General features: G+C 36.3%; 1 protein-coding gene across 13 annotated transcripts in view; it reads left to right on the top strand.

The window, feature by feature from the left end:
• The window catches only part of ERC1 (ELKS/RAB6-interacting/CAST family member 1), a 288797-nt gene that overhangs the window by 71378 nt on the left and 199456 nt on the right, over positions 1-17963 (top strand). For 9 of the 13 annotated variants that reach the window (XM_039383120.1, XM_039383127.1, XM_039383126.1 and 6 more), the window contains exons 4-7: positions 4699-4773; positions 6767-6922; positions 8674-8757; positions 11300-11467. In XM_039383120.1, the coding sequence (XP_039239054.1) occupies positions 4699-4773; positions 6767-6922; positions 8674-8757; positions 11300-11467 (483 nt within the window). The remainder of the gene's footprint in view (positions 1-4698; positions 4774-6766; positions 6923-8673; positions 8758-11299; positions 11468-17963) is intronic. The other 4 variants (XM_039383129.1, XM_039383128.1, XM_039383123.1 and 1 more) reach the window with 1 other exon arrangement.

Genomic DNA, 17963 nt, shown 5'->3' with positions numbered 1-17963 from the left:
AATTTGCCTCCAAGGATGTTTGGAGGCCATGCCAAAGGCCCTAAATCAAGACATGCAACATCCGTTGCTCATCCCTTACCCACACAGCCAGAAGAAAATCAGGTTAGTCAGGTATGATTTGTCCTTCTGCACAATTAAAGATCTATTTTATCTTATATATCTATTAAATAATTTTTAAAATTAACAGTGATGTTAATTCAGTTAATTCTGCACTGATGGATGCTCCTGAATTTTTCCTTTAGTTGTAACATTTGCATTTCATTGTAATTAATTGGAACTAGGTTGCTAAAATCTAGATAGACAGAAAAGCTGTCGGAGAAACTAAACTTTAGGTACAAAAGATAAAACATTAATTTAGTAAGGCCTGGACTGCATGTTGGAGAATAAAACCAAATAGTTTTTAGTCAACTAAAACTCTCCAGTCCACTGAATGATACAAAGCTCCATCACAGAACATCATATTTGATGATATTCAGACATGGGTAGGCCAGTTAGGATAAAAAAAAAGTCAGACTTACAACTGTGCTTTTAATTATACATTTTTTTCACAGTTTTTTGAAAAAGAAATTATGTATGAAATAATGTGTTTTTCTTACTCATATAGAATGTACTGCCTGATTATGTAAGTTTGGCAGGAAATGGAAGGCATGTCCTTTATTGCTTTGGAAACTGCTTATCTTGTGGCTACTGAGAGATAAGTTGCTGTGTTTTCAAGCAGATAACCTACACCACTATAAAAACATAATTGCTTGAAAGTGCACCTTCACATTTGTTCTAAATCCCATGCAAAATCAGATGCAGGAAATAGTAATGAATAATATGGCCAGGTTATGAAGGAAGAAAAGGTTCAGACCAAATTCCTACTTTCATTTTTATGCACACATGTATAATTTATAGTGATTATACTGCTGCCTATTGAGGACTCCTTCAATTCTAAACTATATTCTCTAATTTTGAGTTATTTTGGTATTTCTTGGTCAAGAAAAAAAACCTGTAGAATTTCTAATTCTTTATGGCACATTAAAATCACTTTATCACAGCTATTTTCTTTATGTATTCAGTGTTCTCAGTGTGTTTGATCAGCTGTTCTATGTAATTATGCTCACCAGAAAATTACAGTATGGTTTCTCATGGGTACTGTGCTACCTTGTAGATCTACTTGGCAGGTACACCTTTAGTTTATATCTTTTCTGTGGTAGATCTTCTTTAAAAGGAAGATGACTATGCTTAATTAAAAATTGGCAGTGATGAAATATGAACCCCAGCTCTGGGTAAGGTGGCCACACTGTTTAGAACTTCTGCCTGTTTTTAGCCTTCAGTTTCTAGTTATTGAATCCTAACTTTTTTTGAGGGCAGAACACCCCATTTTGAATTCTTGTTGCCTGTAAATGTAATTTAATGTTGGAATCAATTTGCATCGTAATTTTTGCTTTGATTTTTTTTCCCCCCTAAGAGCACATCTTGTTCCTGCAGTCACTCTTTGAACTCTCTTAAATATATCAATATCATTTTTAAATTGTAGACACACAAAGTGGACACAGTATACCTGTAGTGGTAGCACTAGTGCCAGACAGGCAATAAGGCATCCCTCCACCTAAAGCTTTTCTTGTTTATGTCAAAGAATTGTAGAAACTCTACTAGCTTGTAATAATGGGGTATTAAACATAAAACTTGGAACAGAAATGGGGTAACAGAGCATTCTTCAATATCTGTGGCAATATTGTGATGATGTCTGGTGGCTAGAAGATCCCACTGGCTAAACTGAAACATGGTGCATATTTTTAATAATATTTAGCAGTGAAAAGCCTGTATGTTGCACATACCTTGGGAACAAGTAGCTTTTTTCCCCTTTTTGTCATCTGTTTTAAAATAATCATTGAACCTATAAAATCATAACATAGATTTGTAAGAGCCACTCCTTGTTTAATAAGCTACATTACATTCAGAGGTACAAAGATGCTGACATTTACTGATCTGTTGTGGAACAATAACATTTGAAAGTACTCTGTATGTGAAATTAGTGCCAAGGAATAGTGCTTTATTACTTTATCAGAACGGATAACTTGCAAGGAATGAAGGATTGGTTTTGTGTTTTTCTGATCCTGATGTGTGGCTCTATGTTTTTAATGATTGTGCAAAATCCTGTTTTGTAGATTAAAATCTTAATTTTCATTCATCTTTGGGGGGTGTGTCCACAATAGACTCTGAATACATAAGAGATACTATATATTAGTATTTCTCTATCCTGCCACATGTACCTAACCTGTATTGCATAATTAGAAAGGATATCTGTGCACCACCTTCCTTCAGCAGCTGCCCTTAAATCTGTGTTCAAGGGAGGCTCAGTCTGCCTGTAGCCTTTTTTCTCAGGCTCCTCAGAATCACAGGCACGTTGCCAAAATTAAGCCCTTACTATGCAGTCATGAGGTGGGAGGTGTTATTTTTCGGCAGGTTATGTCAGCCAAATCACAGTGGAATTACTTAAGACGATAGAAGTAGGACATTTCCTTTGCTGAAGTGCAGAGCATCACTTCAGACGGAGGAGATACAGGCATTTCTAAAGAAGAAGCTTAGAAGAATTTTCTGTTTGGGAAAATGCTGTGCAACGTAGAAAGCAGGCACTGTTGTGTTAGCATCCCTTTACAGACGTGCTGTTCTCCTCCTACATATTCCTTCTATGCCATTTCTATGGTGGTAGCTGATTTTATGTTCTCAGGTCAGAAACTGTGTCTCTGCACAAGTGGAAATTATCTAACTACTAAAATAAAAATAATAGTTTCCAAAATAGATTTATGGTGTATTATGTTTTGACCATCTTAGCCTTTGTTTTCTCAGTTTCTAAAGGCTCATGAGTTTGTTTTAATTTCTTTTCTGTTATCAAACTGCTTCATTTTATTCTACAATAATAGGACTGGGATGGTTGTACAACTGATGTGACAGGAACAGCTGGAGATACAACTTTCTGTATTTAGAGAAAGCTCGTGCAATTCAGAATAGGATACTTTTCACTCTTGAATCTTTCTTCACCTTCTTAAACTTAAAGAATCATCTTCATAATTGCTCCCTTTTTCCCATACATGAGTTTTGAAGTTAGGAAAAGCAGCTTTTTTTTTTTTTTAATGGTAAAGTTTGAGAGATTCAAACCCTCTTTTCCTCCCGTCCCATGTAACTTTTCTTTAAGCAGACATGAATTCTAATGTGCCACTGAGATCTGACTGGGGTGTCTTCTGTTTTTGCTAGTTTTCTCTCCAAGGGGTTAAATGGGATTCTTGGAGTTCTGTTCTTTATATGTATATTCTCAGTAGGTGCTCTCATAGCCAAGCAGAGTGAATTATTTGGTGTTACACCAGTACAGGATGGGTGCTACGATGAGCTTTCCCAAATACTACCTCGCTTATGATGCTACAGACAGAAAACAAACCTTCTACTGGCTTTTCTTGTTATTACCATTCATGGACATCAACTTATGCAAATGGTCTTATGCCAGACTTATGCAAAATTCTTCTTGTGGCCCTTGTCATGTCATTAGCCATTTCCATCGTGCTCACTTCAAAGCTGTGGAAGGAGACTGAACAGTCTTACAAGTAGTGTTTTCAGGATTTTGAAAAGAACTGTGCAGCTCTCTCACTCAAGTAATTAGTCATAAGGAGCAAGTTGCATGTCTGACTGCCACACACAATGCTATCTCTTCACCATGTCTATTGACAATATAGGTTTGTAAATGGCTTTGAGGATTTTTCTTTTAGGGAAGCGGGTGGCTAATTGTGTTTGGGCACATATACAATTTGTTGTTAGGTTGACTGACATCACAGTTTGTACTCTGTGGGCACCAAAGTATTTTTATGGCATACAAGATTAACATTCTAACAGTATTCACATTCTTACATTTAACATTAGCGTGTGGTGTAAGGACAATACTATTTTAAGACAAATAAAGAAGAAGTTGAATAGTTACTATATTTTTTCTTCTGTGTTCACTTTTGTTGTCTTGAAACCCCTGCTTTATATGGTACAACAAGTTGTTTCAGCTTTCTATCATTTTATTCTTTAGCAAGCAGTCTGAAACATGCTATTTTTGTGAATTTACATCAACATAAATATCACATGGACTTCTGTGTCCTCTTGTCTGTGTACTCTGAGCTTCTAGAACAATGTGCTATATAGTCATGTACTTTCACTAATGCTCGAGGCCCAGGGGAGAAAGATTTTCATCCTGTGTAGTTAAATAGTGCTACTCTGGGGTAAAAAAGTTGAAAAAAGAGAGTTATCAACAACAACTGCATCCCATAGCTTGTTGAAATAGAAACCACAGTGCTACTGTTTTCAGTAAACACCTAGTCAAATGAATTTACATGTATGTCTTCTGTGAGAAAATATCAAGAGTTTAGATTAGTTTAGCAGGCAGATGATACACTTTTTGGTAGACTCAGCTGTCATTTGAAGTTTATTTTGAAAGTAGGTAGTCTAAGATGTAGTTTCTGTTGGACCTTTTTAACTGAGGCTGTGATTCTGTTGAGTGAACTTTCACCTATCGTTTCTTTGATATGAGAAGTGCTAAAAGAAAATGTATGAACTGGTAACAGCAGAAAGCAGCATTGAGTTGTGCTATGTAGTAAAAAGAGAAGCTTCTAGTAGTTATGTTTTTACTGGGACATAATGCCAGTAGTCTAACTCTTGCTTTCTTTTCTGCTGGTACAGGAGATCCATCGTCGATTTGAAAACGCTCCTGACACAGCCAAGACAAAGGCTCTTCAAACTGTTATTGAGATGAAGGTAAATGATTGTGTCTGGGCCACAGTTGATTTTGTTCTCTGAAAAATGGCTTTTCGTATGAAAGGTGACTGACTCTACAAAATACCATATACTTCCCTCAGTCTTCTAATTTAAAATAAGTATATTTACTTTATACTATTTAATTATCTGTATTATTTTATTTATAAATGATCAGTGAAGAGACAGACACAGTAGAAACCTGCCTTCTGTCTGCCTGCAGCAGCATATGTGGATTTCTTTGTTAACTAAAAGTCCATTATATTACAAGAATGGGAAAGATAGATTAGTATGAAAGATTTTTAAGTTTTTATGATGATGTGGGTTCTTTTATTTTTGTATTATCAACATTTGAAATACTGCTTTGCATTTTATGTGTAATGAAGTTGGCAAACTCAACACCCACTTAAAGAATGGAGCATATAGCTAGAAAGATGTCTGTATGTCATCATAAACCTAACTTTTCTAGATGAACTTGCAATTGAATTTTCAAACCATTAACTTAAGTATTTAATGGATTGATGGCAGTTTGCCAGGAGCTCAGGAGCCACAATCAAGTGTGTGGTTTACACAGCTTTTTGCTATAATATTTCATATTGTATGGCCCATAAAGTACATCAGACAGGGTTTGGACAAATACAATTAAAAAATTGGAAACTGTCTTTGCAAACTATTCTTTTTTGTATCCCTCCTTTTATTTTTGTTCCTTTTTTGCCTTGCAACTTTTTCCATTCTATGTCAGTGTTTTCCATATTCATATGACATCTTTCTACTCTGAAGCCTTTCATTTGCTGTCATTCTTTTATTAGTCATCCTTCTTGTCCATACTAATGAAAACTAATTGACCATCTGGTAACAATAAGTGTCTTTACTATCAAAAGAGAAACACACCGGCATTTCTGGGAAATGATGTGAGTGCTGAAACTAAATACTGGACACATTTCAACACATCACTTCACCTTACTAGCTCTCTAATTTTCTGTTGCAAAAGTTTGGTTTACTGATTTTAACTTAAGCATCAAACATCAAGCAGGAGATCCGGTAAGATCTTCATAATGGTCTTTTAGGAAAAACCTTATCTCATGAATGAACACCTGTATGTGAAAAATCTTTCATGCTTTTTGTTCAACTGTTCTTTGATTATCAAATTAAAATATATAAAGGTTTTGTTTGTGAAAGACTGTAGGATAGTTTCAAACCCTACTTCCCTTTCAGGAAAGAATAAATATTCTGGGGAAATTAAATTAAAAAAATTAGACTGCTTTAAGAGATTACAATCCATAAATACATATTCCTGTTCATGAGTATTCATGAGACTCTGTGTGCTGTATGAATCTATTCTTGCTGTTCCTAACACATAAGACTTCTAATGAAAAGTAAGCCGAGTAGACTGATCATCCTGCAAAACTGTGAGGATAATGATAGATTGACTTTTTTATTTTTCTGGATATTTTTAATGCATGGAAATGTTTTATATGTTGTATGTACGAGCCAGAATACTTGACAGATTCTTTACTGCTATATCCAATCCAAACTAGATTGTTGCATCTTTTCCTAGCTTATGGTGCCCTTCTGTTCTCCATTTGTGACCCCACTTAGATTTCTAGTGGCACAAACCCAATCTTTTGCCATTCTTGCAGTCACACTTGGCTATCCATTCAATTAGAATTAAATTTCTCTGGTTTATGCTGACTTTGCATTACAAGGCAACTTTTCTTCATATTATTCATCATATACTGTGTCCCTTTCCTGAGCCATGTTTTATTTCAGTAAGTACTAAACTTTTACTTTCCTTGAAAGGTAGAAAAAAAATTGAAAAATGAGTATCTGAGCACTCAGATGTAAAGTGTTATAGACTGATTTCTGTAGGAACTTCAGGAGTAAATTTCCAGGGCAGGTACACGTCTAACAAATTACTTCCTTTTTTTCACTCCGGTGGTATGTTAACAAATCATCTGACTCTGTATCTTTATCTGTCTCTTCTAATCGTTTTCAGGATTCGAAAATTTCTTCCATGGAGCGTGGCCTCCGGGATTTGGAAGAGGAGATTCAGATGCTGAAGTCAAATGGAGCTCTGAGCACAGAGGAACGTGAAGAGGAAATGAAGCAGATGGAGGTGTACCGTAGTCATTCCAAATTCATGAAAAATAAGGTATTGAGAGAACAAGTGACAGTATTAAGTTAAACTGAGCTTAGCAAACAGATGAGAGAAATTTTCATACTACAGCTAGGATTGATTTATGGTCTGGCTTCCCATTCGAGTGCTGGGAAACAGAATTTATTGTGTTCTACCATTAAGCCACTAAAGTAATTTGTAAATATTCAAGAGAATTTTAGATTCAAATTTGAAAATATGATAATGCTGGCTCAGTAAGGTCAGTGGCCAAAATTCTGCTTTTATTGTCATGCTTGATTTTCTCTTATTTTAGAAAGATTTTGTGTTTATCTTTAGTCCATTGCTAATCCATTGTAGTTCTAGGTTTTATTTGGTCTAAAGTCTTTTCAAATGCAGTCTGTTGAAAAAAGGATATTTCTTTCTGCAGCTGTTGTTCTATAACTAGTAGGCCTTGTTATTATATAAAGACTGAAAAGAGCACGAACTGTCACTATAATGACTTTCCATTTCACTCTCCTTCCAGTAGTGGAGTCAGAATGAGAGTAGATTCTACAACAGTGGTGGTGCCAGCATTAATTTATGTTGTTTGGAATACAGGAGAAATACAGCAGTGAGACGTGTTGGTCCTCAGGTATAAAGATGGACACTGACTACTGAATTGTCTGTAGGCAAAAGTGAATTCATTCTTTGTTTCTCAGTCTTTTAGCTGGCCCTAACGATCTTTAATGAAGATTCAGGCCCCCTTGTGCAGTAAATTCAAGTATATTGTGAACAGTTCTGCTTTTCTTAATTTTTTTCTGAACTTTTGTGTACTCCCTGTGAGCGGTATACAAATCCATGGAACAGAGGTTGAAAACGACTCTACTAGGTCCTGAACAATTGTAACCTACTGCATTTGTCCTGCTTGAAATTATCTGTCAGGAAAAGAATGCTGAATGAAATATCTTGGTGAAGTGTTACTTGCCCTGAAGTAGGAACATATACTAAGTATGTGTTTCTTCCACTTACCTCACACCAGCTCACTGATCTACCTCAAGATAACCACATCTGTTCTCTTATACTTTTGTCCTTTACTCCACTGGGTTTCTTCCAGGAACTGAAGGATATCCCCTTCAAATTAGGAATGGAGACATGATTTGAGCATCTCCTCCTTCCATTATTTCGCCTTTCTTTCTTCTTTCCTTCTTCTCTTGTTAGCAACTCTTCAGTTTCCCTTCTCCCTCTGTGAACCTATAGATCTGTTCAGCTACTTGATTTCTGGATCTCTTCTGTCTGTTGTGTCTGCTCATTTATTTTTCCTGCAGAAAATTTGCTCCTTTGTGGTAGCTGTTTACTCATGACTCGTAACCATCTCCAATCCGGTTGTCCTACCTTGTTTTGTAATTGCACAGCATTTATTTTTTCACTGTTGTATTTTATAGTAATTTGTGTCTGTATCTTGACAATTAACTTTACTCCTCTTAAGTTGAAATATGTCCTTTTTCCTGATGTGTTTTCCTTATGAATTCCAGTTTCAAAACCGTTGGGATAAGTGCCCTATACCTGACATATGGGAACATAACCATAACTATACATCTTTTGTTTCATAATCAAATTCATGTCTGACAGCCTATATGAAATTACACAGATATTAAACTTTTGAGAAGACTTAACAAAGAATGGAAGAGAAAAATGAGTGACCGGTGTTGATTCTTCTGTTCAGTTCTTTGTCGCTTTTAGTTACTTGGACTGGGTAACTAGAAGCTGACAAATAATAAATATTTAAAAGCATAACAATGTCGTGACAGGTAGAGCAACTGAAGGAAGAGCTAAGTGCCAAAGAGGCTCAAGGGGAGGACCTGAAAAAAAGAGTGGCTGGTCTCCAGACCGAGGTCTCTGCAGTAAGATCTATCTTTTGTGTGCAGCGGCCATTCACTGGGGCTTGGTAGCTCTCTGGCTTCTGGAGTAGCTTTTCTTCTCTTACCCTATTAACAACTTGATATAACAAGTAGAACTAACAGCCTGCTCAGCCTTGTAGCTGCCTTTTTGTTCACGTGGTTTTGGTGTCCATAAATAACATCACTCTTCGGCTGAACATCTGTATTTGTTTTGTTGGTTCTTTGTAATGGTATGAGCTGTTTGAGCAATAACTTACTTTTCTCTATTGAAGCAGATTTTCAGAAGTGTTCAGCACCCATTTTGGGGCCAGACTTTGAAAGAGGTTTGCTTTTCCTAGTGAAACAAAACTAATTTGAAAACTTGGGTTGAAGCCTCTTAACATTGTTCCCCAAAAAATAACAAAAGCTGGATGCTGAACTCTTTTGAAACGGGTTGTTCAATTTTAGCAGCATGAGCTTAAGTTATTCCTTTGCTGTGAAATTAGAGTTTCGCTCAAAGGAGGGAACACAGTGTATCACCAAGAAGAGAGGTGTGAGCACTTGATGCTGTCTTAACTTCTCTTGCAATGTGGAATGGTATGTGCTGCACTTTTTCTAAACAGCTTTAGCACATTTGCAGTGTGGGCTTGCAGCTCTGAAATGGGGATTTCTAGAGACAAGACTGTTTGGGTACTACTTGGGAATTTTAATGTAATGACATGTGGTAAACATCTCTTCTGAGATGACCCCAAGAAGACTCTATCTTTTCAAATTAAGTCCAAAGTGGTTTTGAAAAAGTTTTACTATAGTTCAGGCTACCTACTAATTGGAAAAGCTTGTGTCATCTGAAATTTTTTAAGGAGGCCTTTTTTTGGTTTAGATACTCTAGAAAACATGAGCAGCAGTAAATAATTCATCTCTTCCCAGCTGTTCTGCTGTGCCTGGCAGTATTGTGCAACTGGTGGTATTGGCCAGTGGCTGACAGCAGAAATAATGCTGCTAACATCAATACCTTTGTATTGAATTTAAATAGGTGGCAAAATCATTCTGTGTGCATATCTGCTTTTAGTAAAAATATAGAAAACCCCGACCTAGTATGTTTAAATTAAGTGAACAATAAACAATTGAATAGTTCTATAAACTCGTCTTATACACTTTCCAATTATTCCATTTTTTAAAAAAACAAGTTTCTGTGAGGTGTTTTTGAGATATGTCATCCTCTTTCCTCGTCTCCTCATTTACACTGTTTCACACTGGAACACAAGAGTCCTTGATGACTTATTTTGATGCTATTTTAATACTCTTTGGTAAAGAGTTTTCTTTCTTTAGTAGCCCGTTATTGAAACAATGTTGTCAAATAAAACGGCATTTACTCAAACTTTTTCTCTCAGTTATTTCTACTAGTATGTGCATTTATTCTAATTAAATTTTTTTAAAAAATTATAAATTATACCATTATTTTGTTCTTAACACATTCCCAAACATGGAGGATGACCTTGACAATTTTTTTTAGTTTGTGATGTCCTTTAATTTCTGTTTTGAAGCATTGACCTACATACTTTTGAGACCAAGGGATTTTTTTTTAATGTCACAAACAAAATTATTCAAGTTAAAAAAGGGAAAACTGTTTAGTTTTTAGAGATATGTCCACCTCTGCTATATAATATATGCAGCAATAAAATATTGCTATTCTGTGAGATCTGTAGGAAGCAAACTAGAAAGTTGGTTACAAAGTTGGACATAAGTCTACATTTAGACTTCCCTGTCCTCTTTAATGATTTTTTTCTTTTTCTTTTTTTTTCTTTTCCCCCCAGATTTAATAAAAATTGTCCTGGGTGATGATTGCATTTAGAAGGACATTTCAGCTTATTTCAGTGCTTTATTTTAGCATTTCTTACTGTTTGTCTTTTTAAATAATCCAACCTACATTTGTTAAAATTTGCATTTCTGTACTGATTTAATTTACTAAGTTAAATTTAGGAAACTTCTCCCAAGAAAATGCAATTCCACAAACAGTTTTCATGTTGTTCTGATGTATATTTGCATTTGCTTTAAGAAGCCTCCATAAATTAAATCTTAGAAGATTGAAATGCCGGTCTTGTAAATAGTGGGGAAAGTAAGGGTGTCTTTACATCTTCTATAGGCATGAGTCTGGGTTGGTGGGTGGAGAGATGGAGGGAAACTTTCTGATTTGACATTTCAAAGCAAACATCATGCTTCTGAGAGGGGTTCATCTTGTTGTGGTTCTGCTTCATCTTCATTAAAACTTTATCCCTGCTAAGTATCTGGTTTTGGTCAGTCCTTTGGAAGATGAATAAGAACAGATTGCCTCTATTAAAAAGAACCTCTCTTGAAAAATTGATGCTATTGCTCCCCCATCTTTTTCCTTGTATCCTTTGCTCATGACACAAATTTTTGCTGACCTTACATTCACAATTCCATGGGATAAGTGGAGAGTATCATACTGTTTGTTGGTAGCTGTGTGTATTTATAGTCATTTTTGTAAAGGAAGATATAAATTATTTCTTCCTTTGCCCGTCTTTTCTTTCTTTTTCAGATTGGTCAGGTGAAACAGGAACTGTCACGCAAAGACACCGAGTTGCTGGCCTTGCAGACGAAGCTGGAGACCCTCACAAATCAGTTCTCTGACAGCAAGCAGCATATCGAGGTTCTGAAAGAGTCTCTTACAGCTAAAGAACAAAGGGCTGCCATCCTGCAGACAGAGGTGAAATGGGCAACTCTTTAGTTACTGACTTTTCAGAGATAAAAAGTATTATTTTGTTTCATTTTTACTTAGGTTATACAATCCCACGGCCTTTCAGTACTGCTTGCTCTGAGCACTTTGAATCTTTGATTATACATTTGATTCTCTAGGCCAGGGGATTGTAAAGACAAATACGTGTGTATGGGTGCTCAGCTGAGCTGGGAGTTGCTGGGGGGATTTATTTTCAATGACCTTGTAGCTAAAAGAGAGCAGAAAAAGAAAGAGCATTCCAGTAGCACACACCTTGCAGAGGCTTCACTAGTGCTGTCAGCATGTACAGGAACTCTTGACTGTGCTCACACCTAAAATATGGGCTTTCATGTTCTATGATGCATATTCCAAGAGAAAAGAAAAATATTTTCTAAACTGCGTTTCAGTAACAAGTGCTTCATAAATTCCCGTATTGTGTAAGACCCAAGTGTGTATCTGAACATCAAACAGATGCGAAATGGGGCATAAATGTGTTGCTTCTGGACACTCTTGAAGGGCAAACATGAAATGATGAATGCAGACAGCATTACAATCCTTGACTTGGAAAACTGTAGTATTAGTGGAAGTCCAAAAGATGGCAGTGATGCATCAAAAACTAGGTGTCCTTACAGCTAGAACAGGAGAAAGCCAACGGAGCTGTGAAATATGCATGCAGAAAATATTTGGGTAATGCTGGGAGGAAAGTTCCAAATTTTAAGAGTGTAAGAGAATTGATCTGAACTTCTTACCCTCGTGTAGCTTTTCTTTAGCCAAAATCAGTGAATCTGTGAGTGCACGTGGCCTTGTTGACATGCAGAAATCAAGTTACATAGTAAATATCTTTTGATGTTCTAAGATGGCTTTTCTGGTTATACTCAGATTTATGTCAAAGTTGAAATTGCATTAGTGGGTATAACTGTGAAAATGTACTAGTTTACAATCATAAACCTCTTATTAAATTTGTTCTTTCCTTTTTGCTAGTTCAGGAATGTACCCTAGATTCATACATGTCTATTTAAAAAAAAAATAAAAAAAAATTACATTTCAAAATGTCATTGAAAATGGGTATATGTAAATAAACATTTTCAGAGGTAAATTGCAGATTTAAATCATAACAGTGATTGAAGAGAATATAGTTATGTTAAATCATTGTGCAGTATTGTGAAAACCTACAAAGCTAGAAACACATTTCTCTTCTCACTTTTAAATAATAAATACCAGTACTTTTCTGCCCATGAGAGATAAGTTCTTGAACAAATACCCTTTATTAGCAAGCTAAAAGACTTCAGTAGAGGGTCATAATTTCAGCTGTAAATGTACTTAAACATATTTACTCAAAATGTACAAAATTTAAACAGAATATTTAAAACCAAAAAGACTTGGTTATATACCACTGATAGATACTCTTGACAGGTATTCAGAACATTTTGCTTTTATTTTAGCTGAAGGCCAAATTACTTTTTTAATGTAGAAAATTACTGTCTAACATGTAATATTACAAAATAATCATTGAGAATATTCATTCTGCACTGGGTGCTTCCAAATGAGGTTCTCATATAGCACCACAATTCAAAACCAAATTGGATTCTTCCTTCGAAATGTGCAAACTTTTTTTACTAATGAAAAGTGGCTGAAGGGAGTGATATGGGGGGAAAAGAGAGAGAGATTTTCTGCTTACTGCTTTTAGGTTATTCACATAATTTGCTCTCAGATATTGTAAGTAAAATGTAACATCTGCAGTTACAGTGAAAGATGATTTGCTGTCTGTCTGTCTGTCTGTCTTTCAGTAAGGAGCTGCTGTAGCTAAAAGATTAACAATACTGGTTTAGAATGATGTTTTTATCATAGATTTAATGGATTGAATAGTCCAGCATGTTCTCCACAGTAAGATCTAAGAGACTGGTATGAACTTAACATGTACAAAGTGTTTGATAAACTGGCTATTCCATTGTGTCAGAGTAGGTATTTAGAATGATTAGTTATGTTTCTAAGAATTTTTATGTAGTACCAAGAAGATATTTACATTTTTTGAAAGATAGTCTTATCTTTTTCATCCTTTTGGTGTTCTTCTCAGAAAGCTCAACCATTAAATCATCATCTGTCTTCGCAAGTGATTCTCTCACGTATAAGGTTGAAACATTGTAAATATACAGTGTTGAGATGTTTGTCATTGCATCCTTTTTAAAGGAAAAGATTCCTTTCCATACAAGCATTGTCGCTGAGAATGGGATAGGAATGTGAGATCCTGCTTGGGCTCACTTGTTGACAGCACTGGTTAAAAGCATAACTAGCTTCTCTCAAGACACCTAGAGAGAGTTGTGAGGAGGAAGAGAGGTGCAGTTTCTGACATATACTGGCAGGCATCTTCATAGGGGATTGATATTTTCAAGTCATATTTAAATAAACATTTTAAAAGAGAATATCTTCATAACCTTTATTTAATCTTCTGTTAAAGAAACCTGCTTGTAAGTGGGGGTAAATGTTGATATAATATCTCAAAAATGGATTTGCCACCTGCCACCCTAGAACTACAAACAACAGTGAGCTGTTTGTGGGGTGTTTATCTTGAGGGCTATTGGGTGGAGAGGATATTGTGGTTAACTTTTTGATTTGTGAAGAAACCTTTAAAAATAGCTCTAAAATTGTACAGTCATTTTGTAAACAAAACAGAAAATAAGTCAGTATTTATTTCGGAATTAAGGCTTTATCCATATAAAGTTTGTTTTACCTAGTAAGCCCTTCAGCTTAGGTCAGTGCCAGAAGGTATGAAGGTATGTGGCTTCAGTGGGAGGTTACATTAACCAGTGAGAACATTCCCCTTTATTTTTGTATATTGCCCAAGCTGGCATGGTTCTGTAATTGGTCTGTTCCTATGGTAAATTCAGATGAATATTCAGTAGAAAAATGAATCTAGTCCTCTGTAAGTTTTTATTTGCTCTGAATATCTCAGTAGAACATAAATTTTTTTTTAAGGATCTTTCTTTATTAGGGCTTATAGTGGTGTTTTGAAACTATAGCAGAGTCTCCCAAATCAGAGACAGTTAGGGAGTGGATTACATTTAGTGAGGAATGTGCAAATGGGAGCTGAGTGTCTCTAACAAGACTTATTAGCAGCAGCTACATGAAGACCTGTACTGACACCTGCAAACATGAAGGTCAGCTCACAGAACTGAGTTCGCTGTGTTTAGGTATTTAATATCTTGTGCCAAAGGTTGTGGAAGAGCATTTGAACTGATTTCTGACCTGAGCAGGCCCTAGAATCAGTATATCTGTCCTGCATTGAGTTTATAACCCCAGCAAGAACCAAACAAGCTCTGCACAAAGCCAGGTGTGTGCTCCTCTGCCCCGTGACATGGTCATGTAATCCTGCTAAGTTGTCCAGGTGTAACTGGAGCTGTGTGTTCATAAAGAATTCACTCACTTCTACAGACCATACTTGGTATTGCTGCAGTCTGGGTAAGGAGGGAAAGAGTCAACTTTAACGTAATTAATAAGAAAGATCAATGTCAAAAATAGAGAATTAAATTAAGTCCTGTGAACTACCACTGCATTCAAAATCAGTCAATAAACATAGCTTTAAAATCTTAATTACAGACTATGCTATCAGTAAAAAGGCTTAACTCTTTTTTTTTGTATTTACATGATATGTTTGCAAGTTAGTAATGAAATGTCACAAAAGTGATCCTTATTAAAATATACTCGTACTTGGAGAATTCACATAAGAATAGCTACTGTAGGTGAAAAGCAACTCTCACACACATACCAAATATAATTTCATGTCTCTGTACATTTCTCAATTATCTTTGAATTCTGAGTGCTGACATAGAATTACTTAACCTCTGCTCTAAAAAGTGGCTGGCTTCTGTTAGAAACCTTTGCAAGCTCTAAATGCACATTTCAAGATTGGTATTCCATCTGTTCATTTTTCTGCCTTTACTGCCTGTAGTCATACCAACAGAGAATTAGAGTTTTGAATTTTGCTGTTACAGAGAAATTTGGGCTTGGATAGAGCGTAGGGGAGATTGAAACCTCCGAATTAAGTATGGTTTAGTTCACTGTCTAAACTGATAGTTCAGCCATGGTTTGAAAGGTGACAGGTAGATGAGAAGGAATCACGCAGGAAAAGACAACACACTGGGATTTTTTCCCCAGGTGAGAATCAGCAGCGTCATAACCTGATTGCTACTGTACAGTGGGGATGATGTTAAAATCCAGGGAAAAAAAAAAAGTGCAACCTAAGTCCTGTTGACTCAAACTCCTGACTCAGTTCTGAAACTCACTGTGGACTTCTGAAAATTTAAGTGATTTCCCTATAGTTTGGGAATATTCTGAAAGCTAAGACTCTAACTACACAATCAAGATTCTAAAAAAGGTTTAAGATTAAATTTATAGTAAATATTATTTATTGTGTTCTGGTAGTCATTAAAGCTACTAATGTACTAGATTTTCTCAGAAGTTTGGACTTCTACATGTGTAATGTGTGGCTATACGTATTAAGAACGGAGTCAGAGAGTATTATTTGTTGCTGCTAGAAAATCCTGTGAAGACAGATCAATGGTTCCCAACACAGCTTTTCTTATATTGTTCTTACAGTGAAGAAATTCAAGTCTAGTGTGTGGTACACAGCTGAAGAGAAGCACCTGTGCCTAGGAAGGCTGTCGTGTTAAGGTGGCAACCAGTGTGCTTATTTTGCTAAAGTTTCATGGCAATTGGATGATGTGTGCAGGTCAAATTAACAAGCCCATTGTTACATGAAGGACTAGCAGTTGCCTGAGCTGTACTGTAAGATTTTCTTGCCATGCATAATTAAAGACATGAGAGTCTATTACTGTGGAAGCAGTTAGGTTAACCCAGGGTTAAGACAACACCATCCAAGACACAGAAGTCAGGACAAGGGGCGTCACACCTCAGTAGCTGTTTGCCTGGTCGTTTCCATGTACAGAGAAGATCTTAAGCTGGCTCTGTTGAAGTTGGCATCACCTGACTCCCACAGACCTCAATTCTTGTCACTGTGGGAGGATGCCATACATAAACTGAGCTGACATGAATAAACAAGTGCAGCGTTCTGCCAGGAATGGTGCTAAGGTGATCATTGTGTGTCCTGCCAGCCTTTGAAAATACTCGTGAAAGTGTTTTCTATGGTTTCCTAGGCAAGGACCTCACACAAATAAAACCAGGAATGTAATTTACCCCAAACCATAAGCTAATATAGAGTTCAAAGAGAATAATCAATCAGAAAATGGAAAGCATTCTGTGGATAAATTTCTATTTGCAGATGTTCTCTTTTCACTTTATACTGTACTGTAGGCATCTGGACTGTCTCAAATATTTTGCAACACAACTGTAGAGAGTATGTGGATTTTCTTTTGAGGGAGATTTTCAGTTTCCCTTCAAGAATTAGTAAAAGTGACTCTTAGTTTTAATATCAGAGATGTCCAGAGAAGAACATAACGTAATCAATCTATAAAATTGCGTGTTTTTAGAAAGAAGACAAAGCCTGATCCACCTGCTAAACTTTTCATTGCAAACACTAGCTGTCCCATAAATCATATTTGGGTATACCTGGTAGTCTAATATCCCTGCAGATTATACTCCCTGCCCCACTTGCTGGGTGAAAGGTCAGAAATGGGATTTTAATAATGTATGTGTAAGTGAGAAGGCTCCAGATGTAGAGGTGGCAGCGAGATTGCAGCGCTGATGGGGAGAGCAGGGCAGTCCTTTTCCCTGTTGGCAAGTGCTTATTTCTCTGTGTGAAAGGAGTCAGACAAAACAGCAAAGGATTCTGTGGGTGTGTAACATACTGTAAATGCAGAGCCTTAGAGGTAACTTTTCCTTTAACAAATCAAAATAAAATGGAATTAGAATAACACATTGAAACTAAATGTTGCTCAAAATACCATAGGCATAGTGACTTCCTAAATTCTTTCCTTAGCTGGAGTTGTCAAAGTCATCTTTTCACTTTGTGTCTCTGCTAGTCCATGCTGTGCAGAAGGACCAAGAAATTCATTGATCACCGTGTTTACTCTGTGTGACTGATGTCCTGTAATGGATTCAGCTAACAGGAAAAATCTGATACTGTCAAATAAGATTAGCAGCCAAGCTGGCAGATTTGAGCTCTGTCTGAATGTTGAGTGGATAGGGGTCAGTGGGTTTCTTTTGGTGTCTTGAGCAGGTTGGTGGTGTTGGATTTCGTATTCCACAATGGTCTTTGAGATTAGTCTGTGCTCTGTGGTGACCTTATTCTTCTCATCAAATTTATATTCAGATAGCTCTGATTCCTTCTCCCATTTGCTTTGTCTTGTGAGGTGTTACGTTTGTGTAAGAGAAATGAAGAAGGAAAAGCAAAAGCTGTTGAATATGCAGTTTTGAAGTTTGAGGATACTGTAGATTTCCCAGTGTGTTCCTAAATTTACTGAGGCCGTGGAAGCTCTAAATGTGTTTACGTGTCCAAATTGCACCCACAATATCCTGTACTGTGTCATTTGTT

Source organism: Pipra filicauda, unplaced genomic scaffold, assembly GCF_003945595.2.
Source record: "Pipra filicauda isolate LSUMZ 115617 unplaced genomic scaffold, ASM394559v2 scaffold2_size9829703_pilon, whole genome shotgun sequence".
Lineage (NCBI taxonomy): Eukaryota > Metazoa > Chordata > Aves > Passeriformes > Pipridae > Pipra > Pipra filicauda.
This window is presented reverse-complemented; position numbering and strand designations above follow the sequence as displayed.